This window comes from Dicentrarchus labrax, unplaced genomic scaffold (genome assembly GCF_905237075.1).
Source record: "Dicentrarchus labrax unplaced genomic scaffold, dlabrax2021, whole genome shotgun sequence".
Taxonomy (NCBI): domain Eukaryota; kingdom Metazoa; phylum Chordata; class Actinopteri; family Moronidae; genus Dicentrarchus; species Dicentrarchus labrax.
Window position 1 is genome coordinate 984,847 of NW_026136998.1, and position 11,932 is coordinate 996,778.

At 38.2% G+C, this 11,932-nt stretch overlaps 1 protein-coding gene and 1 long non-coding RNA gene across 2 annotated transcripts in view; both read left to right on the forward strand.

The window, feature by feature from the left end:
• shld2 (shieldin complex subunit 2) overlaps positions 1 to 5,753 on the forward strand; it is a 56,360-nt gene extending 50,607 nt beyond the window's left edge. Inside the window, 2 exon segments of the mRNA XM_051395620.1 lie at positions 2,925 to 2,999; positions 5,546 to 5,753. Of these exon segments, the coding sequence (XP_051251580.1) occupies positions 2,925 to 2,999; positions 5,546 to 5,706 (236 nt within the window). The 3' untranslated portion in view covers positions 5,707 to 5,753.
• LOC127361290 (uncharacterized) lies at positions 124 to 2,417 on the forward strand. The gene is made up of 4 exons (XR_007884165.1): positions 124 to 221; positions 1,060 to 1,122; positions 1,231 to 1,321; positions 2,370 to 2,417. It is a non-coding gene; the product is annotated as an uncharacterized LOC127361290 (long non-coding RNA).
• Positions 5,754 to 11,932: the final 6,179 nt, after the last annotated feature.

Genomic DNA, 11,932 nt, shown 5'->3' on the forward strand with positions numbered 1-11,932 from the left:
ATTAAAGAATCCTGAGAAGGCACTGTTCCTCCAGAGAGAGCTGAGCCCAACTTTCTTCATTCCTAGCATGGTTGGTACAGCCTCTGAGACACAGACCTCCCTCTGGACACACCCCTGGATCAACGGACGGCTACAGAGATACAGAAAAGTTACTCAACACTCAGGCAGCCATCGCAGACTTAATCAAGTCTTGGATTGCAGGCACTGACGGGAAGAAGCGAGTGAGTATGAAAATATATCCTGGATTAGATCTTAGATATAAGTTTTAATGGGGACATATTTTGCAAAACCAACTTTTTAATCGTTTGATTATATACATTTGGGAATCTGGAGTGCTTATCAGCAGGTAAAGTGTGAAAAAAGATGACTCATGTTTTTGTGAGCTGCCTCGGTCAAAATACAGGAGATAAAACACTCAATTCAGATTTCTTTTGCCCATTTCTGACGTCAAACTTGCAACCCACCGCAGTTTACTTCTTTGTTATCTAGCTGAGCCACGTCACTGTCCCTATGAGTGAGCGAGCGAGCAAGCGAACGAGAAAGCGCCAACGGCATCATCCACGTCATAATGATGACCATTCAGAGCAGGCTGGGCTTTTCGTAAGGGGGGCCTTAAAGAGACAGAGGCTGAAAAGTGCACCTGAAGAGGTGCTTAGCTATAGGCAGTATGAGAAAAATATTGTGTTTTTTGAACATTAAAACATCTAAACCTATTGTAGGAGAGCCACAAAATACAATTATGAACCTGAAAAGGGGCATAATATGACTCCTTTAAAGACATTGCCTCCTCTCTCTCTCTCTCTCTCTCTCTCTCTCTCTCTCTCTCTCTCTCTGTCTTTGTCTGTCTCTGTCCCTGTCTCTCAGAGGAGGACACAAAAGATGGCACATAGTGAATTTATTATATAAACTTAAACAACTTAGGTTATAAATACAAATGAGAAGTGTGTCAGTCAGTAACATCAGTAATGTAAATGTGGATGTGTGAGCAGTATGAAGTGTAAATATTGTCAAGTGAAAACAAAGCAGAAATCAAACTGAATATTTACCTTCTTCTCTCAGTGATCTTTGCTGCCACCTTGTGACCAAACATAGTAACGTTCAACCTCCACTGCACAAAACAAGGTGAGTTTCATGAAGGCAAATAACCACCAATGCAACATTAGGAAATAGTTCTTATGGTCTTTTTTGCTAGCAGCATCTTTTAAAGACATTGTTTCCTCCTATGCTCAGGGGCAAATGGAGACAAAGGACGGAAGAAAGAGGATTCCACCAGAAGAAATTGACGCTTTGGGTCAAGGTCTGCAGAAGCTGAACGTTTCAGGTAAAAATGAAAATACTGCAACAGTTACCACATTAACAAAGGAACCAAGGTGCAAGACAACCAGAAATTAAAGCTGCAAGCAGTCGCTGCTCGGGCTCTAATGACACAATCTAACGTATCAATAATGAGGATTAAACAAAGTCACAGTAGAGAACTGTAAAAGAAGTCTGAGGCACTCGTGATTTAAAAAAAATATCTCACGGCTATTTAATCAAAGTTGTGGTGGGAAAATGCATTCAGGGATAAGGTTCTGTGAACATGAAGCAAACATTATCATATTGTGTTATTTCACGTACCTTTCTATATGGAAACAGTATAGTTACACAGCTAATTACATTCCATAGATGAAGGCTGTCTGTGGGTGATGGACTGATGGTAAATAAGTTCAGAGAGGTGAGGACTCGAGATGGGAACCAGGCCCAGGAAGTGATACGTGCAATAAGCAGAGGAGGTAGGAGATGAGAAGGGAGTGTGGGTGGTAAAAGTTGGGACGAGGTGACCTCGAAGTTGAATCAGGATGAAAAAGGAAAACTGCACATCAAACTGTGGGAGAGAAATTAGGTACCAGACATCAGCAGCCACCAAGAGACATTCTTGGGGACAAAAGGAATATAAGTGCAGTTAAAAGCTTGTATTTTCCTATCCACAATAACTCTTAGATGACTCACTACTACTGTAATTGGATTACTTTTCCCAGTGAAAAGGCAATGTAATTTAAATCTCTCTGGCTCACAAATAATAATCTCCGGATAGAAGAATGACAGAATATGTGTTGGTACCGACACATCAGCATCCTTTTTTTAAGGAAATTAAGAAGTATTCACTCTACGATTCTGTGTTATTTTTTTTACCACATTGTTCAGCCCTACACATGAAGTCTTCTCTCATTTTTTTTTAAAGTGCATTAAAATATATTTAACTAAATGGTAATAAATACATCAATACATGGATTTACTTTAGTTTGACTGGATATAACACATATTGTTTGTATTCCAGTAACAGCAATTAAAAGGAAATACTAATGTAACTTTTGTTTCCCTCTTTGCAGAGACCCAAGAAGAACAAATACTGCAGAGCTCAGGAGGAAATGCCAGTGCTGCAGTAGGAAATGCCAGTGCTGTAGTAGTAGGAAATGCTAGTCCTGCAGTAGGAAATGATTTTACCTGAAGGTCATGCTGTTTCACAAACTATAGTGCTTTACTATTATAACTTGTAAGGATTTGGTTTTAAATCCCAAAACTTTTCAGCAACAGAAAACATTCATTGTCATCACAGTTGACATAAATTGATATACAAAATGATATTTTTAGCTGGTTATCATCTCATGTCTTGGATTAACATGCTTTGTGTACACTGTCTTATTCTTTTAACATGATCTTTTAGCAGAAAGAAATACATTCAGGATCGGGTGTATTCGTGACCAGTGATGTGTGGGATGAAGCCAACAATGCTAAAACTGCATCATCTATGACCAAGAAGCTGGTGATGGGTGTGTTCGACAAAGAAACACTGATGCAAAGCAACTTGAGGGGTCAGTATTGTGAGTACCACCTGACCAGTCAATTACTTTATAAGGAAATCTAATAAAATCCCACTCTCTCAGGAGGGAAATCTAAAATTGCACCAGACATGCCGCAGAAGAAAGCCCTTGATCAGAGAAAAGCGAATGCTATTATCGGTGAGTTAATTTTATTTTGTTTAATTGTGTCTGTCTGTCTGTCTGTCTAGTAAACTCTTGTAAGAGAACCCACTACTGCATGTTTCAGTTGCTTTGGTACATTTCTCAAATCATATATCATATATCTGTTATATATCAATCATATGTCGATCATATATTGATCATATATTGATCATATATCTATCAGCATTTCTTGAAGCAGTTTGTACAAGCAGGACCACACCATGGATTATCTGCAGAAGTCTGTATCTTGTGCACAAGTTTATCTCTCAGAAGTACGGACATGGCTGTTCTCCACCATTATTGACAACCTGAAAGCAATTAATTGTCGGGCTTCACGTCATAGGGTGTTACAGTGGTCTAATGCTGCTTTCCATTTGTCTCGTGAACTCGGAACCAGAGTTGTTGTGCCGCGAGAACGTGACGTCATTGCCTGGCTTGTACCACTTATAGCGTTCCAGTTTGTCTTTGGGCATTACGAGTCGGAAAGAAGTGCAGCAGCTGTGTTGTTATTGATTGTGGATCATCTAAACAAGCTCAATGTGAAATAATGTTTTTCTACAGAAACACTAACATTTCAAGTAATTCCGTTATTGCAGGTCTTACATTTCCATAATATTTTGCCATTTTCGCCTATTTCAATTTCAACAAGTGCTGTGGTGTTTCTCTCGAGCCACCAGGGGCCACCAGGAGCCTCCAGGGGCCACCAGGGGCCACCAGGAGCCTCCAGGGGCAGGCTAGTGTTATTGTTGGCTACATTAGCCTATTTAGCAAACCAGCTCGAAAACAAAACTTTACTTGTATTGCACACACAGCAACACCGTGCAATGCATAAACTGGTGACCGGACTAAAGCAGCAATGTAAACAGTGTGTAAGAGCATTTAAAATCGACATTAAAGCGACCAACGTAGTACAAATACAAAGAAAATACGTTTCAATATGGGCACTGCCATCTTTGTTTTGTGGGTCGTACGTGCCCCCCGTCCAGCTCGGGAACCCCGACCTGGACGGCTGAAATTCCGACCAAAAGGGGGTGTGTCTCTGTGAAATCAAGCGAGATAGCTGCGAGATTTACACTTTCCAACTCGGATTCCGAGTTCACGAGACAAATGGAAAGCAGCATAACTGTATTAGTTCAATCAATTAATGGTTATCAAAATGTATAATTAGCAAAAGATAATGGAAAATGACTTTAATTAATATTAAAGATCCGTGCGAAACGATAGCCAATAATTGATAGATCAGTCTCATAAAAATACACTAAACTATTAATTCAGAAGTCAGATTAATAATTAAATGAATAACTACAACCAAAATCATTATTAATAGCTAAAGTGGAAGGCTTTGGAGTTATACAGAGAAGAGGTTGGTACCACTCACTCTTGCACGAAATTAAATAGGCCAGCATAAACACAAGCATTTATTAAAGAGATATAGTAAAAGCAAACAGAGGAAAATACACTATATACAATATAACCTAAAGGAACTAAGTTAGAGGAAAAGGTGTGTGTCTGTGTGTGCGCATTGGGGGTTGTGTGCCAGAAAAGGTGTGTGTCCTTTGTCCTCTGACCAGATGTTTCGCTGTATGAAACATGTATTAGTGAGAGACAAAGAGCATGGAGAATGCGGGAGGGTTTGAATCCCTCTCCTCGTGTGTGTGCTGAGGTTTAGGCCGAATATATGTGTGTGTGATTTTAGATTAACGATGACGTTAAAAGGGAGTTAGTTGCATGCAGCTGCTGTGTGATGTCCGCTGGCGCAGGTAGCAAGAGGAAAGGCGTTTCGCTCGTTACTCTGCAGAGTTAACGACTCTGCGTTAACGTGGCGTTGCTCCGGTAAAGTCAGCTGACAGACTTTCTGTTTAAAGCTGCAGATGTTGACTCCCGTTAGCGGTTCGCTGACAAGGGATCGCAGGAAAAAGCTCTTATACTGGGCTATAAACCTTTGTTGTGCGGCGCCAAGGTCCGAAACTTATCACCCGGTGTGGCCGAGCGAAGAGAGAAGAGAAGAGAGAGAAGAGGAGAGTCTCTCGGGTTTAAATAGCCGGGATGACAGGTCTGGGGTCCGAGGGAATCTGACCAATGAAGGGCTGCTGTTTGGGCGTTTGTTGCTTTCATGCCACACCTTGGCCGCATTCTTGCCCCCCCGCTGAGGGGTCTGTGAACTGGCGGGCCCTTTTTCTTTGTCTTTAGTCACTACGAGCAGGCTTTATTGCTTACATAAGGGCCTCACTGTAGTAATGACCATTTCTTACATGGTCAGGTCCCAACATCCCCCCTTTGGTACAGTTAAGCACTTCAAATGAACAAGTTCATGTTTAAAGGTCTCCTTGGATCCCAACATCATCAATTCAAGACACATTTACCAAAAAGGTCTGAAAGAAATGTAGAGAAAATATACTTACAATCCCCAGATGTTTGGGGGTTAAGACTCTTCAACAGACAGATCATTTCAATTCTGATTGGAGAAATGTACCAAAGTGGCTGAGAGAAACTGTAATCTACACCAGCATGAAGACTCATTACTTTGCTCTGCACGTTTCTAGATTCTGCTCACGAGAAGTTCCCGGGGAAGACCAGGGGTGAAATTGGAAAGGCCATAAATGATAAAATACAGAGCCTCAAGACTCCAATAAAAAAGAAAGTAAATAGAGTCCAAGCAGATTGTGAGTTTCTTAGTGAACTCTTCATCATCACTATATCCTGATGCTCTGCTGACAAATACAAATCTACAATAAAACGTGTTTTACATGACCTCTGTGCTCCATTGTTATATCTTTCGTAATCTGGAATGTAATTTATGTGAATGTTAAAAGTTATAGAAGTGTAATAAAAGTCATTATCTGTGAGATTACAGTAATTATTGCTGTTTACACTGATAACAACTGTATTTTGGACAGTTTACCAATGCTTATACACTGATACACAACATTTATTCTACTTCCATCATTATACAACATATCTGTCAGTTCACTAACTAATCCATTAAAATTACACAACAAATACTTTTTTACTGTTAATGTCACTGATTTTACATAATTTTAGAAATTGATTAACAGTATTAAACTTGAATTTAACAGTTTAATATATGAAATAAACAATACATATACATTAGATCTTTTTTATGTTATTTTTTTTAATTAAGCAGTAATTTTATGACAGTTTTTAAGTCATTATAATTGATGTAAATTCCAGGATCTTTTTAAACTGTATTAATATTTCCATGTATTTAAAATAAATATAAAAAACCTGTAAACCTGCAGATTATTTTACAGTTTAGACTTTCAAACAATTTATTACAACATGAGGTACAAACTGGGTGATTTAATGTTTCAGTTAAACTAATCATCAATGAGCTGGATGAGCTACAGAATATCTGCTCATATATCACATCATCAATACAGTCTTCCATCAATATGAAATCATCCAGCTTTTAATGCATTTGGACATGAACCCGTTATTAAATCATCACCACAGTTGATTCAATCACTTCCCAGCTCGCGCTTACGCTGACATTTTATTACAAAGACGTGTGACTGATGAATCTGTACATTTTACGTGTTGTTGAATCGAGATTTAGAAAGTAAAAGAACCAATAAAGGAAATCAAAGACAGCCTGTGTGTATAAAACTGCTCATATGTCAGATAAACCTGCAGAAATCAAGTCATTAGCATAGCATGAGGTAACATCAGCTAGCTCTCAATAGCTTCTTTACATGCTTTGTGGCTTTTCGCTCAAAATACAAATAAGTAATCAATCAATAAATATCCAGTGTTATGCTAGCTGTCTGTAGCAAGCCAAGCTAATGTATGCAAGCCATGTTCAATATCTGAAGTTAAGGAATAGTTGAACAATTTCAAAAATATTAAATACTAGTTCATTTAAGAACACACTCCTGATGAGGTTAGCTTAGCTTGAACAAATAGCTCATAATGCTTCTGTTTGTGTACTTGAAGCCTAAAAATGTCAATTAAGTTGTTTTATGTGTTTGTCTGTGAAAAGGTTAAAGATCAATGTATGTATATTGTTACGAAGGATTTGACTCGTATTTTAAAGCTATAAGGACTTTTAAAGCCTTCAACATGTTCTGACGTGTAAAACAGTTTATTATTATTATTATTATTATTTGTTTTTCTCTTAAGTTTTGTGAAGGTTATTTAAAGTTTTCTAGTTGTTCATTTGGGTCATGTCACCAGGATAGTACTGAATATAGATCTTGTAATATTACGTTAAGGTTAAAAAAGTATTTATAATATAGGCCTGTAAAAGAAGTAATTCCAGCGGGTTAATATATGAGCCTTCATGCTTTAATGTCATATAAACTGTGAAATTTGTTAATAAGTTGGTTTAAATGAAGAAATAAACAGAGAAATATCTGCTTACAGCTCACACAGGCAGGCTGCTGTTTCCCCTTGCTGCAAACAGTGAACTCAATAACTGCAGGAAGTTTGTGTAGATTTGGATGAACTGAGATTAGATGAGTTTTATACAATTCTCCGTCTGTGTTAGTTTTATTTTTAACAATCATTCAGACTTTAAACTTTTCTGACCTGATGCTGTTGTTCTAATACAGTTTGTGTTGATGGCTAACAATACACTGTAATGCGTTAACAAACATTGTTGTTACACAAACTCAATTTTGCAACTTAAAAAACATTCTTCATTAAGTACTTTTTACACTTCAAATAAAGTCAGCGTCACTTAATATTACTGAAGCTTTTTACTTACAAAATTTACAATGTAAACAATTTTTTGAGTTAAATCTGGTTTTACAGTGTAATCTAAATAGTTTCATTTAGTTTTCTTCACAGAAATGAATAAAATGCAGCGATATAGTCATACTGTGTAGATTTTTTCTAGCACGCCTTAAAATCAACGATCCCCTCTGAAGTTCTGCCGACCCCCATGTTTGGAACCGCTAATTTAATATAACAAGCATTAATAAGAGGAAGAAGTTGATTTTTCAGTCTTTGTAAAAACTCTTGAACATCCAGACAGCGGAGGTCAGTGAGGAAGAAACTTCAGGATGTGTTTTATTTCCCGGCAGACGTTTCGTTAGCAACGTCCATCAGATCGTTGAACAAATCTGAAACACAACAAAAGTCAAAGATTAATCTTTTAAATCCTAAATGTTTCTTGTAGACATAAAGAAATAAGAAAAACACTTAACAAAGGGTTGACAGACGTTACTGAATAAATGATTTTGTACATGAAACAGGTGACTTAAAGGTCAGAGGTCACTTGGAAACAGTGGTTCCAAACTAGAGACTGATTCTCATATCTGATATTCAGCATTTTTATGATTATCTATTGTTCTTTTTTAGTAAAACAAACTAAATTTATATTTACGTTTGTAAAACATAATTGATCAAGTTGCTTCAGTAATTTTAAGTAACACTGACTTTAATTTGACATTTTTTATTTCTTAGTGAAAAAAAAACTTGAAAATTTAGTTTGTGTAACTTTAAATATTAATGACCCAAATCTGACCTACGGCAGAAGTTTTGGGCCAAAACTGAGAATCAATTGTAAATCTAAAATGTATATTTACTTTAATTCATTATTAAACCGTTAAATGAAAGTTTAATAATTTTAATAGATTTCTAAAATTATGTAGAATTAGTGACATTAACAGTAAAAGTATTAGTTGTGTAATTTTAATGTATTAGTTAGTGAACTGACAGATATGTTGTATAATGATGGAAGTTGAATAAATGTTGTTTATCAGTGTATAAGGTAAACTGTCCAAATACAGTTGTTATCAGTGTAAACAGCAATAATTACTGTAATCTCACAGATAATGACTTTTATTACAGTTCTATAACTTTTAACATTCACATTAAAATAATAACAATCCAATAATAACAGCACTCTGCTGGAAATGTAAGTCTGATTATTTATATTACCTGTATTTATAAATCCTTGTTTAAATATATTTAAACATTAAAAGACAAAAAAATTAGATTAGATTTAGATTTTATGTAAAATTAAAGCTAAAAACTATTATAATTAGAGTTATTTTCTGTTATTTATAATATTTTTTTGGTGCCATAATGTTAAAATCTTGATGAACTGAAGCCGTCAGATGAACGTAGTGAAGTAAAGTCTTTCTGCAGAGGTCAGTTGCTCTCCATACGTACCTCCATCATTCACTCCTGTGCTGTTAAATCCTCCACTCTGTCCGTCGCTTCCTCCCTCGATGCCTCCGGCAGCACTCGCTCCTTCCTGCTCATTGAAGAGACCTTTGAATCCAGATTTCTTTTCTTTCCCCTCGTCGTCGTCGTCATCTTTGTGGAAGATCTTTGAGAAGAATCCTCCATGTCCCTCGTCTTTGTCCTTCTCCTCCTCCTTCTTGTCGCCTCCAAACAACGAGAAGATTCCTCCTTTCTTCTCGTCCTTGTCCTCGTCCTTGTCTCCCGCGCCCAGAGCGTTCTTCACTGCGTCCTCCACCATGTCTCCTGCACAACAAACAGCATCACGCCGTCAGCTTTCACATGTTTCAGAGCTGTTTGCTTATTGACGGATTTCCTGCATACGGAGGACGATTTGACGAATAAAGCACTGAGGGTATTTTAATGCCGCTATTGGTTCCCGCCACTAAGGGGCTAAGTCAGCTAACGGTAGCTGCACGAGCTAGCAGTATCTAATATTACTGTTGGCAACAGTTAGCTTCTTTTAGCAACAAGTCCATCAGGAAACTCCATAAATCACCTCGCTACCGCTGTCCTCTGTCTGTCCTCTGTCTGTCCTCAATCTGTCCTCTGTCTGTCCTCTGTCTGTCCTCAATCTGTCCTCTGTCTGTCCTCTGTCTGTCCTCTGTCTGTCCTCTGTCTGTCTCTGAGGTTGTGTTCACTGGGAGGCTGCTGAGCCCCGTTCAGTTGCTAACGCTAACGGCAGCTACATTAGTGTAATCCTACAAAACTAATGATGTGTTAACATGCTATCATACTAAACAACAACAAAGTGAGAGCATTCAAGAACTCAAAACAACAGAGTTTGAGAAATAAAGACGTTGGTTACGCTGCTTTTACCTCCACTCATTTTAAATGGCACTAACTAACCAACTAACTAACTAACTAACTAACTAACTAACCAACCCTTTTTGTAAGTTACAGAAACACGTTTCACTTAAAAATACTAAAGTTAAAGTTAAATGAACTTGAAATGAGCCAAAATTACCTCAACAGCAAATACTTAAGTGAAGATCTTTCCTGCTGAAATTGTGTGTGTGTGTGTGTGTGTGTGTGTGTGTGTGTGTGTGTGTGTGTGTGTCAGCAGAAGGCCAAAGGCCTGCAAACACAGTGAGTCTGTTGTGATGAGTCAGTGAAACTAACATTTAAACATTTAAACCTTCTTCAGTGTCTCCAGAAACTCTCTCAGGCTCATAAAACCTTTTTTTACCCAGATTGTATAATTATTATTATAAAGCGCCTCAGAGAGGAGACACTGACACCAGGAGATGTAAGCAAATCAGCGCCATTAAAAAAACACAAATCAGCTCCTCCCGGACTCCTTCTTCCTCCCCCCTTTTCTCTACTCACCCATTTTCTCTCCGATCATGTGTGCAAATCTATCCATGTCTGTGGCTCTGTCTGTCTGCGGCTCTGTCTGTCTGCGGCTCTGTCTGTGTCAGTGTGTGATGAGAGACTGTTTTCTGGCAGGTGGAGGTGAGACTCTCTGGAGCGGCGCCCCTCCCTCAGGTCTCTCCCCGTTGGCCGTCGAGGAATCAGGTGTGTCTGCAGACCGGACCGACCTGTTCCACCTGCTCGGACGCCCTGCTCTCACCTGAGCAGGACTCACTGCAACTCTGATTTTACACCTTTATAAGCTTTGTTGTGACAGTGAGCAGCTGAAGCCCTGAGTTCTGACTGCAGGTGTTTGCAGGATGCTGCAGGTTGGACACGTTACAGCGAGACAAAGACAACAATGGCCTCTGTGTGTGTGTGTGTGTGTGAGTTTCTTTCCTCCCTTTCTGTAAAATGTGTGACTCACTATGAAACTCGTCAGATTAAAGTTTCCAGAACTGGGCGGCAGCAACTGTGACATAATATATTAATATTATAATTATCTACAGGTGTAGTTCTGCATGATGAATCCACTGCAGGTAGAACAGAAGAGCTCCTCCACCTTAAAACGTGTTTATTGAACTGTGATCAAACTCTTTATATTCACATTAAGCTGAACCTTGTAGCTCAGTTATGTTATCTTCCTTCATTAAAGTCTGTGTGAAGTAAATTCAGTAATTTCTCTCTAAACACATTTAATATGTGTCATATAATAGTTGTTTAACACAAACTCTCAGACCAGATAGTTGCTTCATGTAACTTTTGTTGTTAGTCTCGGTGTTGCCAACATAAACAACACACAATCAGTTCTACTACTCTGCGGCTCTCGCTCTCAGTAGCACCCCCGGGCCGGGGTCCAGCACACTACTGCAACATAAAGGTAGAGTGATTAGGCAACGATTAGCAGCTGAGACAACCAACTCACCTGGTGCTGCTCTCACAAGCCCTCCCCACACCTCTCTCTCTCCTGCAGCTGAGTGCAAACCACACCCACCTCCACACACCTCTTCACATCTCTCGTCTTCATCGTGCACAATTAAATATATTTGTTCAATCAAATGAAACTTTATTTCTGTAAGATGCTAACAGGCAGCAGAGATTAATGATTTGAAACAGGAGACAGAGCCGTGTCTGTTGATCTCATTTAATTAATTAATTAATTAATTAACATCTTGTACTGACTCATGCATATACACTGTAAAAAATAGTCAAAACTTTTAAGTTTTGGAAATGGTTTATTTCACCCTTCTAATGGTAATCTTTATAATGATAATAATAATAAATAATCTTTATTTGAGATCATTTTTTTTCTTTAGAAAAACTTCTTTGAGTTTTACAAACTGTTTTCCTTTAATTGTTTTCAGTGA